A 17,955-nucleotide genomic window follows, 5' to 3' on the forward strand; every position below is an offset into this window, starting at 1 on the left:
CTAAACCAGCGTGGGGTCCCACAGCAGGCAGGTGGCGGCCAAGCCTCGGTCTTGTCATCTGAAAAGGGAGACAAGTCATCGCACCCTCCAGTCAGCTGTGCTGATCAACCAAGGTAACGCTTCTGGAAGCAATTTGTACAGTGAAAAAAAAAAGGGTAATTCTTATGTAGGTTATTATTCTCGACTTTGCCTAGGGCTGACTCTGTCTCTTTATATTAAATTTCACAATGGTGCTTATTAAAATGGACCTTCCTGTATATGTTTAAAACATTTGAAAATGGCGGGAGGTCGCCAAGGCACAGTGAAGCTTCCGAGGGGGAACCTGTCTCTCCCTCTTCAATATTCCTTTTGACAACTGCAAGTCAGACGAATTAATGGGCCGAAACTCCTGCAGGAATTCATTAAACCAAGTACAAACTCCAGCGCCCACGTTCATGGTGAAGCCGCCGCCAGCTCACCAGGGCGGCTGCACCCGGAAGTCCCCCGGACACTGCCAGCCCAGCTGAGCTCTGCTGCGCCCCGGCCTGCAGAACCAGAGTGCGGATCGTTCATTAGCTCCTCAGAAGCGCACGGCGTGGGTTTTCCTTGGCGATGGGGCCCGCGGAGGAGAAGGTATGGGACAACGCATGTCAGTGTCCTAGCTCCACACCAAGCTTGGTGAGCGTGAGTGGAAGCGCCCGTATTCCACACGGAGAGATGCGTGCCCAGGGCACAATGAGAGGAATAATCACGGCGATGGTGCCTCTCAGCATGCACACCAGCCGTGTCTCAGCTCTGGAAGGACCTGAAGGGCCACCCCGTCGGTTGTGAGTTCAAATCTTGACGCCACCCCCTGCTAGCCATGTGCCCTTGCTCAAGTATGCCTCAGTTTCCTCATCTGTAAAAGGGAACGCATCAGTCCCCGCTGTGGGCCCACGCCCAGCACCGGCCCAGAAAAAGTAAGCTGTGGATGCGCGCGACCCGGGTGCGCCGCCGCGTGCGTCCCGCGCGAGCGAACGAGCGAGTGAGCGACCTTGGCGTCTCTGGACGCGTACGCGGCGCGGGCTGTGCGGACGCGTCCTGCGCGCGGGCCCTGGGCCCCGAGCCTGGAACTTCTCTTCTTGCCTGTTGCCTGCTCGTGTGCAACGTTGCCAGCACAGGGAGGCCTGGCCGTCTGAGGTAGGGGAGCCTTCCGCCGCCAGCCCCTGGCGGGCTGCTGGGCCGCCTTCCCCCGCTGGCTGGCATCCTCCTCCGAGGCTCGGGCCCGCGCTTCCGGCCAGCCTCCCGGGCTTCCCGACCCCTGCCCTTCCCGCCGTCTGGGTTGGAGTTCCCTGGGTGCTGGCGTTGACCGCAGCTCAGGTGGTAGGACACCAGCCCCTGGTTACAGGTGAGCAGGCGGAGGTTGGGCGCGTGGAGAGCCACGCAGGGAGTAAACGGCCCAGCTGCGGCTCGTGTCTGTCCCGAGCCTCGTGGCCTTGCTATTCCTGTGGGCTTTTATAGGTTCCTTGGTGCGCTGCTCGCGCCCGTGTTTTCTACTTTGAGCCCGGCCATTTCCTGAGCACCGGGCGAGACCCTCCCCTCCGTGTGCCCAAGGCATGGCTTGCTTTGTCGGGGTGGTCTTCAGAGGCCTTTGAGAAATGGCGTGTGTTTTGGTTGGCTTGGCATGCTTTGTTTAGTGTTTTAGTGTTCCCTCCCCGGGCCACAAAGGGAGCTGCTGTTTGTCGTTCCAGAAAGGTGTTCTGTCCCCAGCCCCTGCCCCATGTGGTGGATGTGGAGTTCATGACACTCGAGAATTTTCCATTTGACTTTCTGGCTAAAACTCATCTCCTTCCACCCTTCAGACTGCGAGCTGAGTTCTTGCTGACCAGAACCGTCGCCCTCGCTAGCATTCCGAGGCTGTTAAAGATTTGTTTAAAAGAATAGATATAAAATGTGATGTTAGGAATAAGACATCTTGGGCCGGCGCCGTGGCTCACTTGGCTAATCCTCCGCCTGCGGCGCCGGCATCCCATATGGGCACTGGGTTCTAGTCCCGGTTGCTCCTCTTCCAGACCTGCTCTCTGCTGTGGCCCGGAAGGGCAGTGGAGGGTGGCCCAAGTGCTTGGGCCCTGCACCCCATGGGAGACCAGGAGGAAGCACCTGGCTCCTGGCTTCAGATTGGCGCAGCGCAGGTGGTAACGGCTATTTGGGGAGTGAACCAACGGAAGGAAGACCTTTCTCTCTGTCTCTCTCACTGTAACTCTACCTGTCAAATAAAAAAAAAAAAAAAAAAAGAAAAAAAGAAAAAAAGGAATAAGACATCTTGACAAAGTGATAACTATAAAAACAGGGCACTTGTACTATTCTAAATTAATCTTGGGTCTTTGGACATCAGGACTCAAAGTATTTGGGATCCCATAATTATTTGATCTCATAGCTGTTGTTTAAGACAGATTGTTTTATTTTTATTGTAGCTGGAATGGGGGGGGGGACAGGAAAGTAAGGTGACACTGTTGAAATCACACTGAGGCTACATGGGAGAGTGGGGGAGGGAGGCTGTCTGGTAGAGGTTGTGGGCTTGGGTTTGTGGGATTTGGGGAGGCGCCCCCTCCCCAGGCCAAGGGATGCATTAGGCAGATGGAACCACATTGGAGTGGAGCCAGTTGGTGGGGGGGGGGGGGGCGGAGGCTCTAAGATAATTGCAGTCCTTAGTTGAGTGGTTGGAGTGTGGAGGGCTTGGGGGAGACGGGGGAATGTAGAATTTAGATGTGAAGTCTGCCTTCCTGTTTGACTGGAGGGGGCCTTTGTCTCCTGCTGTATTCCTGGCATGGCACCTACCATACAGCACGTGCAGCACGTCAGACTAAGCAGAATTATCATTTGTCACCCATTCCAGGAGGCATGTTGGTTCACATTTTCACAGCTCCGAAATTGGGCTGGGGCCCGCAATCCATGGTGTCTTCCTTGTGCCATCATTTCACTTGGCAGCCTCTTGGCTTTCTTTGTGGCACAGAAAGTCACGGTGGCCCTAAAAGGAGCCGCATCCTAGCACTGATGAAGCAGTGCCGTCCACTGCGGCCGTGGTCCAGGGACTGTACGTTTCAGAGCTGGAGATGGGGGAAAAAAGAGGAGCGTTTATCAGATGGCACTGCTGTTGCTTATTTCTTCCTCTTTAAAAGGGTCTTGTGTTTTCAAGGAATGTGAGAGCGGTTGGCAAGGCGTGGAAACAACAGGTACCTGGGTGATAGATGACAGGGAAGAAATAGCTGGCAGATGTGTCTCCTTTCCAAGTAAAATTGGACTGCCACATATGCACTGGCAGATGAGTCCCTCTGACTGAAGCATGCTTCGTGGCGGGCAGACTTAGTCACCCACTAAGCAGGCATCCCTGACCCATGAGCCGCATAACCAGCCAGTCTGAGTGTACCTGACTCCTTTGAGATCCAGGCTGCAGCACCTGCTGACTTCTTGGCCATCCCTGGCTCTGTCCCATGGCAGAAACCTCTCAGTGCTATAACCACCTTCGGAGAAGAGACCATAAGTGCCTCAACCATGGCTTTCCGACGCTCAGCACCGTGCCTGACTCCTGAGAGATGCTAATTTGGAGTTTGTACAACAGAGCTGTGTTGGACAGTCTGAGATAAGGTGTCTTCCTGGTGCCTGAGTTGGAATCTCCATCTCATAGGAATCACGTTTTGGGTCAAGGTTCCGTTCAAGGCCCAAGTCCTCTGAGCTGCTGGTTTTGTGAGCTGACGTGGAGACCTTTCTTTCTTTCCAACCCCCATCCTTCTCGTTTCAAACACTTGGCTTGCTAAACGAGCTTGTGGGACTCAGTGCACTTACAGATTGGAAGCCCCTTGTAAATGAGCCACTTGGTGGCCTGGCTGCAGACACTGCAGGAACGTGGAATTCCATTTGTTGCAGCAGGTTGTCTGTGCCAGGCTTGGTATTGAAACAGGTAGGCAGGTCCCCAGCCTGGGGACAGTCAGAAAACTGAGAAACTCCTGGAAATACAAGGCCAAAGTTCACCTTCCTCCCTGTCTCCAGGGAAGGCATGAGTTGGATCCCGAGGGAGGACCACCTCAGGATCTCCGGGCCCGCCCCCTGCGCCCACTCCCTCACCCTGGCTGACCGCCCTTACTCCTGCTAGAATTAGAGGCTTTGAGCATGCAGAGCATCCCTTCACAGTTGTTTGTGTTGACGGGGAGGCTTTCAGGAGAGCGTTATTCTCCTCTTTTGCAAGCTGACTCCCGGGCTCCAAGGACACAGGTTCACTTTGCCTGAGAATGCGGCCAATGGCCACTGCCCTGCCACCCACCAGTGTGCCAGCAGAGTATTCCTTTCATCTTTGAAGGTGACTTTGAGGTTGGTTTTGTGGTAAATGTCCCATGGGTTTTCACATTTCAGTTTGGTTTTGTTGAAAGTACTGATTATCTAAGGTGTTTTGTTTTGTTGTTGTTTCTGTTTTGTTTTGAAGCTATTAAAGACAAATGAGGAGTGAGTTTTTGGCACAGCAGTTAGGGTACTGCTTGGGACACCCAAGTCCCTTATCAGAACGCCTGTGTTTGAGTCCTGGCTCTGCTCCTGATTCCAGCTTCCTGCTGCTGCACACACTGGGACAGTAGTGATGGCTCAAGTAGTTGGGTCCTTGCCACCTGTGTGAGAGATCTGGATTGAGTTCTTGGCTCCTGGCTTCGGCCTGGTCCAGCCCTGGCTGTTGTAGATATTTGGGGAATTAAACAGTGGATGATAGATCTCTCTCTCTCTCTCTACCTTTCAAGCACATTTTTCAAAAAATGAATACTAGTCTTCAATTCCTACAGTAAAAATTGTTTCAGGCAAGAATCAGCAGTGGATGCTAAAACTAGGAAATGAAAATATAATAAGACACAATATGTTTGCACAATCTCAAAGCATTTTCCCTTGAGATACCAATTAATTACAAAGGGATAAATAGTAATATTATAACAGAGAAACCTGGCAGATCTCACCTTAGCCAAGTAATTAAAGTTGGTAATAACAGTGATAGGACAAGATGACATCGTGAGCTCTGATATAACAAAGCTGAGGACACAGCTTTGCATTCCTGTACAAAATATGTAACCTGTATCCAATCACGAAGAAGCAACACACAAACCCAAACTGATAAAACTTGCCAAAAACAAAACAAAACAAAAACAAAAACAAAAATCACCAGCACTCAATAGTGTCAAAATAATGCATTCATACACACACACACACACACACACGAGACAGAAAAATAATTAATTATAAAGTAAACATACTAAAATATTAACATTTGGAAAATTTGGATGAAGAGCATCTGGGCATTCTTTTTTTTTTTTTTTTTAAAGAAGATTTATTTATTTATTTGAAAGGCAGAGTTAGAGAGGGGGCACAGAGAGAGATCTTCCATCTGCTGGTTTGCTTCCCAAATGGCCACAACAGCCAGGGCTAGTCCAGGGGGAAGCCAAGAGCCTGGAACTCTATCCAAGTCTCCCATGTGGGCAACTGGGGCCCAAGCACCTGGGTCATGTTCCACTGCTTTCCCAGGCACCTTAGCAGGGAGCTGGATGAGAAGTGGTACGGCCACCCACTGCGCAACAATGCCAGCCCCTCTTTCTATTATTTTTGTAACTTTTAGTAAGTCTGAAATTACTCCCAAATTTAACAAAATAGAACAAAAAAGAATTTCACCATTTTTTTCCAATAAAAATAATGAATGTGGGAATAGAAAAAATTTGTTGTGAGTATTTGGCAAAGATAGCTTGACAAATCTGAATAGTTTTTATAGTGTGGTTACATGAAAATCTTGTGTGTCCTGGTAGATGTCCAACAGAAATTAATAATGTCCTTCAAAAGACATGTACACGATATTGAGAACAGGTGTATTACTAATGCTCCTGCAACAAGGAACATTCCAAACAGCCATCAACAGGAGAATGGATACAGGCATTGTGGTGTATTCCTAGGATGACGTAGGATTTGAACGTGAACAGGAATGGACTGCTATTGCTACATGCAGACATCTGGTTGACTCTCCCATGCATGATTTGAAATAATCAAACACAAAGAAGTATAAGAAGTATGTGAAGTTCAAGGACAAGCAAGATAATTGTTAGTGATAGAAGCTGAGTAGTATTACCTTTGGGGATTATTGACTACAGGAGGTGAGAAAGAATCTTCAACAATGTAAAACACGTTCTGTGTCTTGATGGGGTGGTGGTTACCGTGTGTGTGTGTGTGTGTGCGCGTGTATCTGCGTGTGTGCTTTACATACACACGTATATGTAAAAATACTTAAGCTAAGTTATACCTGAAAATATATCTTGGGTGTATTATATTCTTATCTCTAAATGTAAGATATAAAATAATAAAAATTCTCAAAGGTGACATGTGATAATATGTTCATGACCTTGGGGTAGAGAAAATTCCTTCACCAGGGCACAGAAAGCATTAACCACAGGAGAAAATGTTGATAAATTGGAATACATTAAAGTTAAGAACTTCTTGGCCCTGGGTTGTGGCACAACAGGTAGAACTGCCACCTGTGATGCCAGCATCCCATATGGGTGCCTGTTTGCGTCCTGGCTGCTCCATTTCCATTCCAGCTCCCTGCTAATGTGATGAGAAAACAGTAGAGGATCACCCACGTGTTTGGGCTCCTGCACCCATATGGGAGACCTGGAAGAAGCTCCTGGCTCCTGGCTTCAGTTTGGCCCAACCCTGGCCATTGAGGCCATTTGAGAAGTGAACCAGTGGGTGGAAGATATTCTGTATGTATGTATGTGTGTGTGTGTGTGCATGTGTGTCTCCCTGCTCTCTCTCACTATAACTGTGCCTTTCAAATAAATAAAGTTAACAACTTCCGTTTATACACTGAACCATTATGAGAGTGAGAGACAAGGCATTCAGCAAGAGAAGATCTTTGCAGCATCTATAATTGATGGAAGGCCATTTTGGGAACATAAAAAGAATGCCCGGCCAGCGCCGCGGCTCACTAGGCTAATCCTCCGCCTAGCGGCGCTGGCACACCGGGTTCTAGTCCCGGTCGGGGCACTGAATTCTGTCCCGGTTGCCCCTCTTCCAGGCCGGCTCTCTGCTGTGGCCAGGGAGTGCAGTGGAGGATGGCCCAGGTGCTTGGGCCCTGCACCCCATGGGAAACCAGGAAAAGCACCTGGCTCCTGGCTCCTGCCATCGGATCAGCGTGGTGCGCCGGCCGCAGCGCGCCGGCCGCGGCGGCCATTGGAGGGTGAACCACCGGCAAAAGGAAGACCTTTCTCTCTTTCTCTCTGTCTCTCTCTCTCTCACTGTCCACTCTGCCTGTCAAAAAAAAAAAAAAAAAAAAAAAAGAATGCCCACAGATCAACAAAGATCAGAAAGGGCAACTCCATAGGCAAATGGGCAGACGTGAGCAGAGCAATTTGCAAAAGAAGAGATCTAGGCAGATGCCACCCTATGAAAAGGTGCTCTACCTCATTACAATCAGGACAATGCAAATTCGAAATTAGAAGGAGAAGTTACACTATACCTGCTGGAATAATAAGCAGTTTAGAAACACAATCTCACCTGCTGGCAAAGATGGAACAAGGAAAACTCTACTATCTGACTGGTGAGAGAGTGAATTCACTGTACCACTTAGAATCTACTTGGCCTTGTCTACCGTAAGTTGATATATGTATTCCCTGCGACCTACAAGTTTGACACCTAGGTCCTCTCCCAACAGAAGAGTGTGTGTGTGTGTGTGTGTGTGTGAGCATGAAAGGCAAGTCTAGGTATACACTGTTCATTGAAACATTCATAATAAAAAAATGGAAACACTGAAGATGTCCATCATCAGTAGGACTACTAAGTTGTTATTCATACAATAAAATGCTGTACACAGAGAAAGATGAGCACTTCCAAGGGCAGGTGTTGTGGTGCCGCAGGTGAAGACACCCCGGGGACGCCTGCATCCTAGATTAAGTGACTGGTCCATGTCCTGACCACTCCTTGCTTCTGATCCAGCTTCCTGCTAATGTGCCTGGAGACAGTGTGTGATGGCCCAAGTACTTGGGTTCCGGCTACCCACGTAGGAGGCCTGGATGGAGTTCCTGGCCCTGGCTTCAGCCTGGCCTAGCCCGGCTGTTGTGGGCATTTGGGGAGTAAACCAGCAGATGGAAGATTCTCTCTCTGTCTCTGTGTGTGTATGTGGTATGTATGTGTCATTTTGCCTTTCAAATAACTCTTTTTTTAAATAAAGAAAACGAATACTCACAAAACATAACATTGACGAAAAAGGCCATACACAAAAGCAATCCACACTTCTAAATTGCATATATGCAGTATTTAAAAAGCAGACAAAACAAATCACAGTGTTAAGGTCTGGGTTTTGGGGAGTTGTGATTCACAGGGAGCACAAGGAAGTCACTGGTGTCACTGGTTTGTTGTTGTTTGTTCCCCCTGGGTCATGTGTACCTGGGTGTGTTCACTTTGTACAAAGTTCATTGAGCTGTATTTTTACTCTGCTCCTTTTTTCTCTGTGTGTTGTACTTTAATTTCAAGTTCATTAACCTGATTCGCACCTAGCAGAAGTGTTTAAAATATATTGCATCTTGATCTACAATAACCTCCCACTCAATATTGTAAGAATCCATTGTGAGCCAGGCCCTGGGCTCGGCACTGGAGTATAAGACTTCCCGTGGACACTGAAGTGGCTCGAGGGAACTAGAACTGAGTGACCTTCAGCCATTAACTTGAACTACATAACTGGGAAAGAGAGGGAGAAAGAGAAAAGAGAACTGACTTATCAGAGTGCAAAAGACAGACAGACGTCCTGGGGGGGGGAGCGAGAAACTGAGTCCTCAATTGCATTTTTGCTCCCCCTGACTTTAAAAAGTGCCCCCACCCCAGCCATTCTGCGCCCCTCCCAGCCCAGCAGTGAACTGCTGAACTTGCAGAAACCAGGGCGTGCTGGGCTTTGGGATCTCGAGGAGCAGCCAAAACTGGAACAGCAAAAAACCGTCAGCTCCAGCGTGGAACAAAGGCTGGTATTATGTTTCCTAAACTTAGTGGGCTCTGCATTGTCGGGATGACACAGAAAGCACTTGTGCCCAGAAAAGCAACCAATTTAAAAAGGAGAGAGTGCCCTGCCCTCCCACCCCACCCCCTCGCATGCAGCTTCTGCTGCGTGGAATTCGTTCATTGGTACGTTGTTAGTTTCTGCTGCTTTTTCTATTTTATCATCTCTATGGACTTCTTTCTTAACATTTTTATGTATTTAATTGAAGTGTGGAGAGACAGACACAGAGAACTTCCAGCCACTGATTCACTCCCTAAATGTCAAAACAGCCAGTGGTGGACCAGGTCGGGGCCAGGAGCCCAGAAATCCATCTGGGTCTCTTACGTGGGTGTCAGGAGCCAAACTACATGAGCCATGACCTGCTACCCTATCCCCACCCCGCCGCCCAGGGCATATATTACCAGGAAATTGGAATCAGAAGTGGAGCCAGGACTCGAACCCAGGCACTCTGATACAGGGTACAGGTATCCCAAGCAGCATCGGAACCACTGTGCCAAACAATCATCCCCTTCATGGACTTGTGAATGCTAACATGTTAGGTTGGTTTGGTTGGTTTTCTTGCCTTTGGCAAATGTTCCAGACTCATTTGGTACTTTAAGATCCTCCAAATAAAAGTGTTTTTAAAGAACAATTTTAATTCTTCCCCTCCCCATCATTTCTCAAAAGGCGTAATCCATTACATCATCTTTTTTTTTTTTTTGAAGGATCGAGTTTTATTTCTTATTCTTTGCTTTTCCTTCCTGCCTTTTGATCAACAGCTACAGTGTGAGCCACTTTTAGCATCTTTTCCAGCTTCCTGTCACTGTACTCCTTTGTTTTCCTAGGAGGTCCAACTTCGTCATCAGCAATGATCTTTAATTTTGTTTACCTTGTACTTTTTTTAAAAGCAGTCTTGGTGCGATAGAATTCACACGTCATATTATTCACCCATTTAAAGTGTACAGTCCAAAGACTCACGCTGTCTTTACCCCCAATTTAAGGAAGTTCTCATCACCAGGGGCTGGCGCTATGGCATAGCAGGTAAAGCCACCATCTGCTGTGCCGGCATCCCATATGGGTGCTGGTTCGAGTCCCCGCTGCTCCACTTCCAATCCAGCTCTCTACTATGATCTGGAAAAGCAGTAGAAGATGGCCCAAGTGCTTGGGTCCCTGCACCTGCGTGGATGACCCGGAAGAAGCTCCTGGCTCCTGGCTTCAGATTGGCACAACTCCAGCCGATGCATCCATTTTGGGAGTGAACCAGTGGATGGAAGACCTTTCTCTCTGTCTGTTTCTCCGCCGCTACCTCTCTGTAACTCTGCCTTTCAAATAAATAAATAAATCTTTTTAAAAAAAAGTTTTCATCAGCCCCCAAATAGACACCTTTGCCCCTTAGTTGTCATTCTCCATCTTCCCTTCTTTCTCCCCGCGTTAAGCACTTTTTTTTTTTTATTTGACAGATAGAGTTAGACAGTGAGAGAGACAGACAGAGAGAAAGGTCTTCCTTCTGTTGGTTCACTCCCCCAAATGGCCGCTATGGCCAGAGCTACACCGATCCGAAGCCAGGAGCCAGGTGCTTCCTCCCAGTCTCCCACATGGGTACAGGCACCTAATCATCTGGGCCATCTTCCACTGCCTTCCCGGGCCACAGCAGAGAGCTGGACTGGAAGAGGAGCAACCGGGACTAGAATCCTGCACCCATATGGGATGCCAGTGCCGCAGGCAGAGGATTAGCCAAGTGAGCCACGGCGCCAGCCCCGCGTTAAGCACTTACTCACCTGCTTTCTTTTTTTGTTTTTAAATATTTATTTATTTATTTATTTATTTGAAAGAGTTACAGAGAGAGGAAGAGACAGAGAGAGAGGTTTTCCATTTGCTGGTTCACCCTCAATGTGGCCACAACAGCCAGGGCTAAGCCAGGTGAAGCCAGGAGCCAGGAGCTTCTTTCGTCTCCCACGTGGGTGGCAGGGGCCCAAGCACTTGGGCCATCTTCTTCTACTTTACCCATGCTGTCAGCAAGAAACTGGATTGGAAGAGGAGCACCCAGGACTTGAACCAGCTCCTATATGGGATGCTGGCATCTCAGGTGGTGGATTACCCACTGTGCCACAATGCCGGTCCCTAATATGCTTTCTTTTTTGTCTCTGGGTTTGCCCACTCTGGATATGTCATAATAATGAAACCTTAAAAACTAAAAATAAATACTAAAAAAGAAAATATATGATTAAAAATCTGGAAAGAAATTTATATTAAAAAATAAAAGAATGGAACTATACAATATGTAGTCTGTGGGCACTGGAGTCTTTGGTTTAGAATGTTTTCAAGGCTCATGTGTGCTGTAGCATGTAATAGGACTTCACTCCTTTTTTACGGCTGGGTAATATCCCTTTATATGCATATACCACATTATGTTTATCCATTTCACAAACCGATGGCCATTTGGCCTGTCCTCACTTTTTGGCTATTGAGAATAATGCTACTGGGCCGGCGCCACGGCTCACTAGGCTAATCCTCCGCCTGTGGCGCCGGCACACCGGGTTCTAGTCCTGGTCGGGGCGCCAGATTCTGTCCCGGTTGCCCCTCTTCCAGGCCAGCTCTCTGCTATGGCCCGGGAGTGCAGTGGAGGATGGCCCAAGTGCTTGGGCCCTGCACCCCATGGGAGACCAAGTCCTGCCATCGGATCAGCGCGGTGTGCCGGCCGCGGCGGCCATTGGAGGGTGAACCAACGGCAAAGGAAGACCTTTCTCTCTGTCTCTCTCTCTCTCTCTCACTGTCCACTCTGCCTGTCAAAAAAAAAAAAAAAAAAAAAAAGAAAAGAAAAGAAAAGAATAATGCTACTGTAGATATTTGGGTACAGGTTTTTTTGTTTATATTAGTTAACAGTTCTCCCAGCTTTTGCACCTAGAGGTTTCTGTGGTGGTCAGAAGGTACTTGGTATGATTCAAGCCTCTCTGAATTGACTGAGAGCTGTTTTGTGGTACACCGTATAACCCACCCTGAAGAGCAGTCCATACGGGCTTGAGAAGGGTGTGCGACTGTTCTGCTGTCGGAGGTGTTCTGTTCATATCTGATCACAGTGTTGTGTCAATCTGTTTTCTTTTGCTTTTCTGTGTGGTTGTTTGATGATCAAAAGCAGCATAGAAAGCCTGCAGCTTATTTATAGCTGTCTATTTCAGTTCTGTCAGTTACTTCATATGGTCTGGGATTCTGTTTTTAGGTGCATGTATATTTATAATTGTTATAGCTTCTTTTATAAAGTAATCAGTTGTGCTTCAAATTGATAAGCAAATATTGTATACTTTATAGTGTATACAATGTTGTTTAAAACATGTATATGTCATGGTATGGCTAAATTGAGCTAATGAACATGTGTCACTTCACATACTTACTAGTTTCTGGTGAGAACACTTCAAATCCAGCCTTAACAATTTTCAAGAATACTGTTTGTTATTATTAACTGGAATCGTTGTGTTGTATAATAATAGATCTCTTGAACTTATTCCTCCTAACTGAAATTTGTATCCTTTGGCCAACATAATTTTAATAACTTCTTGATAAAGTTACAGTTAAATGACATTAACATACATTATTAATGTATATTAATTACATTAATGTAGTGTCTGCATTAATATAGTGTCTTTTATCTCATAGTAATTTGCAAACATATTTATTTATTTATCTGAAAGGCAGAGTTACAGAGAGAGAGAGAAATATCTTCCATCTGCTGGTTCATTCCCCAGATGGTCACAATAACCAGAGCTGGGCCAGTCTGAAGCCAAGAGCCAGGAGCACTTGGGCCGTCTTCTACTGCTTTCCCAAGCACATTAGCAGAGAGCTGAATCCGAAGTAAAGCAGCTAGGACTCAAACCGGCGCCCATACAGGGTGCTGGCACTGCAGGCAGCAGCTTTACCCGCTACACCACGGTGCCAGCCCTCAGTTCTGACAGCTTTGCCAGCTTGATGTCTGCATTTGTGGAACAACAGACTTTTGAGGGTCCCTGCGCCAGATTTTTGTTGATGTTACTCCTTTGAATGTACATTTTAGCAGGGTCCCCCCCCCCTTTTAAATTATGTTCATTTTATTTGAAAGAGAGAAAGAGAGAGGAAGGAAGACGGGGGTGGGGAGAGAGAGAGAGAGAGAGAGAGATCTCATCCATTGTTTCACTCCCCAAATGCGTGCAGGAGCTGAGGCTGAGGGGTCGGCGCTGTGGCTCACTTGGTCTGTGGCGCCAGCATCCCATATGGTCACCGGGTTCTAGTCCTGGTTGCTCCTCTTCCAGCCCAGCTCTCTGCTGTGGCCTGGGAAGGCAGTGGAGGATGGCCCAAGTGCTTGGGCCCTGCACCCGCATGGGAGACCAGGAGGAAGTACCCGGCTCCTGGCTTCGGATCGGCACAGCTCCAGCTGTTACTGCCATTTAGGGGGTGAACCAACAGAAGGAAGACCTTTCTCTTTGTCTCTCTCACTGTCTGTAACTCTACCTGTCAAATAAATAAATAAAATCTTAAAAAAAAAAAAAAAAAGGAGCTGGGGCTGAGCCAGGATAAGTCAAGAGCCCAGAACTCCATCTGAGTTTCTCATATGGGTGGCAGAGACTCCAGTACTTGAGCCAACATCTGCTGCTTCCCAGATGTGCATTGGCAGGAAACTGGATCAGAAGCAGAGGAACCAGGGCTTGAACTAGGCGTGTGGGCACCCAGCAGCAACTAAAGCTGCTGTGTTTTATCATCACTATTATTTTTTATTCAAGAGACAGAGACAGACAGGAAGAACTCCCTTCTGTCAGTTCACTCCCCAAATGCCTCCGAAGTCTGAGGCCAGAGCCAGGAGCTCAGTTCAATCCAGGTCTCCCACGTGGGTGTCAGAGGCCCAGTCACTGGAGCCCTTAGCACTGCCTCCCAAGGTCTGCATCAGCAGGAAGCTGGAACTGGGATCTGGGAATCAAACTCAGACACCTTGGAATGGTACACGGGCCTCCTAACTGCTAGGCCAAACAGCTGTCCCTGCAGTTATCATATAGAGCTAGGTTCCCTCTAAATAGAATAACTGTTGCAGGTGCTAGTAGTGATATATTTTCTTACCACTTTGTCAATACTTGTTGTTATAAATTCTTAATTTTTATGATTTTTAAAAAATATTTATCTATTTGAGAGGCAGAGTTACAGAGAGAGAGAGAGAGAGAGAGCGAGGGAACGGTCTTCCATATGTTGGTTCACTCCTCAAATGTCCACAACAGCCAGCGCTGGACTGATCCCAAGCCAGGAGCCAGAAGCTTCTTCCAGCTCTCCCACATGGGTGCAGGGCCCCAAGCACCTGGACCATCTTCTGCTGCTTTCCCAGGAGCATTAGCAGAGAGCAGAATCAGAAGTTTAGCAGCCAAGGCTTGACCCAGTGACCACATGGGATGTCGGCACCACAGGCAGAGGCTTAACCAACTACGCCAGAGTGCTGACCCCATGATTTCATTATTACTGAGTAATACATCATAGTCACATTGATTTGAATTTCTTTCACTTTATTTGAGTTTGAGGCCTTATTGAGTAGTGCCTGGTTTTTGCAAACTCATTTCCTTTGATTATTATACTTTCCTTTAAAACACTTGTTTATTTTATTTGAAAGATAGATTTAGAGAGATGTTTTTCATCTGTTGATTCACTCTCCAAATGCCCACAATAGCCAGGGCTGCTGGGCCAGGCTGAAACCAGGAGCCAGGAGCTCTATCCAGATCTCCCACGTGTGGGCAGGAACCCAAATACCTGAGTCGTTATCCTGTTACCTCCCAGGCACACCAGCAGGAAGCTGGATCAGAAGTGCAGAGTAGGGGCCAGCGTGGTGGAGTAGCAGATTAAACGGCTGCCTAGAACACCAGCATCCCATATGGCCACTGGTTCTAGTCCTGGCTGCTCCACTTCCAATCCAGCTCCCTGCTGATACGCCTAAGAAAGCAGCAGAAGATGGGCCAAGTGTTTGGGCTCCTGCACCCATGTGGGTGACCTGGACGAAGCTCCTGGCTTCTGGCTTCGGCCTGGCCTGGCCCAGCCGCAGCTGTTGTACCAATCTGGGGAGTGAACCAGCAGATGGAAAATCTCTCTCTCTGGATATCCCTCTCTCTGTGTAACTCTGTCTTTCAACTAAATAAAAATAATTTAACAATTAAAAAAAAAAAGAAATCCTTACAAAAAAAAAATATGTCCGAAGTAGCCAGGACTTGGAACTGGCCCTCTGATATGGGGTGCAGGTGTCGCAAGAAGCAGCCGAACTTGCTGTGCAGCAGTGCTGGCCCTGGTTGGTGAAACTCTAGCCTTTCTTTCAGTATTAAGCTTTCGTCTGTGTTGCAGTTTATCTGAACCAGGGCCTTATCAGTGGGGGATGTCTGTGTACATGACTGGGCACGGGCAGCCCCATAAACTTGAGGAGGCTTGTTGGACCAGCCTTGAGTCTCTCTTTTTTTAAAGATGTATTTATTTTATTTGAAAGAGTGGAAGTGACAGGGAGAGAGACAGAGAGACAGAGACAGAGAGATAAAGTCCATCCAGTGGCTCACTCCCCAAATGGCTACAGTGGCTATGGCTGGGCCAGGCCAAAACCAGGAATCAGGAGCTCCATCCAAGTTTCCCACATGGATGGAAAGGATCCAAGCACTTGGGCCTTCACAGGCCATTAGCAAGATGCTGGATTGGAAGTGGAGCAGCCAGGACACAAACTGGCACCCACGTGGGATACAGGCTTTGCAGGCAGCAGCTTAACCTGCTTTGCCACAACGCCAGCCCCTTGAGGTCTCTGTATCACTCATTCCTTCAGCAGAAATGCATCGATGCCTTCCTACCACATGCAGATCTGCTAGTACTTGAGAAATGGCAGGACCAGGCAGCCCTGCCCCAGCCCTTGTGAGCAAACAGCCATAGAGGGCATGCAAGCAGGTCATCGTCTCATAACTCAGTGTCTCTGCCGAGTTGTGCTAGTTTGGGTCTTATCTAGGGTTGTGTACATGCTGCTGTTCTTACACTTGCCCATCACATCTGAAGTAAGATGTCAGAGGATGCTGTCTTTGCCTCAGCAACATGACCTTGTGGTACCAGGATGCTTGGTCCTGGGAGTGGACCAGGAATCCCTCCAGGGCACCTGCAGGCCCAGGCCCTCCTCCCTGGGAAGTGTGGGGGTTCAGAACCTTTACTCCTTTACTTTTCCTTCCAGCACAGACGGCCCACAGTGCACAAATGGCCAGGTCCCAGAAGACTGTGGCAGCCCTGCCTCAGAACAAAGGTGAGTGTCCCTCCGCCGTATAGAGCCCGCTCATAACCACAAACCCGGGGCTGAGGGATTTGCCACGCTTCCCGCCCACAGCAGTCCCAAGTTGCTCCCTCACCAGGTTGTTCCTCTCTTCACCCAGCGTGGCTCCAGGTCTGGGATGGTGACAGGCGGGCAGGGGCATCACGCACTCTGTCCTGTCCACAGGGATCCGGGCAGCCACCAACACGCCCATCCTGTTACCCAGCCTGAAGCGGGGTGTCCTGGACCACACCTTGCAGCAAGGGCTCCTCCGCCGCACCCGGCGGCTCTGCAGCCCCACTGCACCTCCAACCCCGACACGGCCCAAGAAGCTCAAGATGCAGGCGCCCGTGGACATGTTCCCCACCGACTGGAGCCCACCACCCATAGAGTTCCTGAACCCGAAGGTGGTGCAGGCTGGCAGGGAGGACGCTGCGCAGAGGCAGCTGGGTGCAGCAGGCCCGCGAGAGTTGCAGAGTCTCGGCAGAGAGGTGAAGCAGGATCGCCTGGGCCCGGACCCGAAGGGGAACACAGCCTCACTGCAGAGGTTCTGGGACGTGGCAGGCCCAGGCCAGCCGGCTGTGGCAGCACAGGAGGATGACCACACCCCGGTAAGCCAGCAGCCGTGCCTTGGCCTCCTCTTTGGCAACCCCTTCCCAGTCGCCCCCAGGTTACCTCTTTTTTGCTGCTCTCTCAGCTCTTAGAGCCTTCAGGCTGAGGACACAACCCCAAGACCCCTTTGTTTCTGCTTCTGACCCCTGCTAAAACATGAGTGGGAGTTGGGACCAAATTTGATGTCACTGCTGCGTGGGACGCCTCAAGGCTCGCATGGCTCAAGTTGGGATCATGGCCCCAGAACAAGGAGGAGCCTTGGTGCCACTGGGTTCTGGCACAGAGGCTCGGGCTGACTCTGGGCGTGTGGATGAGGATCCCTACGCGATGAACTTCAAATTGCGAGTCAACAACTGGTGCTAGCTAGACTGGGGACACTGATGGGTTGACAGATCCAGGACAGTTATTCTACAAATAGGGCTTTTATGGTTTGAAATAGACTGAGGTTGTTGATAACCTCAATGTTCATCACTAAGAAACTAATAACAGAAACTATGTTCTAGCCATATATCAGAACACCCTGCAAATGTTACACACACACACACACACACACAGAATCACATTGGCACTGATGTCATACAGGATCACAAGACATATGAGGGTACTGTGAGAAGGTTGTGGGAGGGGCCAGCACTGTGGCTTAGTAGGTTAAACCTCTGTGGCACTGGCATCCCATATGGGCATAGGTTCATGTCCTGGCTGCTCCTTTTCTGATCCAGCTCTCTGCTACAGCCTAGGAAAGCAGTGGAAGATGGCCCAAGTCCTTGGACTCTTGCATCCACAGGGGAGACCTGGCTCCTGGTTCTGGATCAGCCCAGCTCTGGCTGTTGCGACCATTTGGGAAGTGAACCAGTGGATAGAAGACCTCTCTCTCTTTCTCTCTCTGTCTCTACCTATCTCTGTCCTTAACTCTACCTCTCAAACAAATAAAAATAAATAAAAATAAAAGTTCATGGGAAATGGAATTAAAAGATAAGTTTATTTTGGCACAAAAGATTTTTTTAAATCTGTGCATAGTTTTTCCATGGTATGTGTTTTTCATGAACTCTTTGAAGAACTCGTATGTTGATTGTTTTCT

General features: G+C 48.6%; 1 protein-coding gene across 3 annotated transcripts in view; it reads left to right on the forward strand.

Moving 5' to 3' along the window:
- Positions 1–250: 250 nt before the first annotated feature.
- FAM178B (family with sequence similarity 178 member B) overlaps positions 251–17,955 on the forward strand; it is a 118,591-nt gene continuing 100,886 nt past the window's right edge. For 2 of the 3 annotated variants that reach the window (XM_017339829.4, XM_008253681.5), the window contains exons 1-3: positions 254–1,158; positions 16,191–16,259; positions 16,452–16,876. In XM_017339829.4, coding sequence (XP_017195318.4) covers positions 16,214–16,259; positions 16,452–16,876 — 471 coding nt within the window. In that variant the 5' untranslated portion in view covers positions 254–1,158; positions 16,191–16,213. Of the gene's footprint in view, positions 1,159–16,190; positions 16,260–16,451; positions 16,877–17,955 lie in introns of all 3 variants that reach the window. The other variant, XM_017339843.4, reaches the window with a different exon arrangement.

This window comes from Oryctolagus cuniculus, chromosome 2 (assembly GCF_051225735.1).
Source record: "Oryctolagus cuniculus isolate XC-2025 breed Fujian yellow rabbit chromosome 2, ASM5122573v1, whole genome shotgun sequence".
NCBI lineage: Eukaryota > Metazoa > Chordata > Mammalia > Lagomorpha > Leporidae > Oryctolagus > Oryctolagus cuniculus.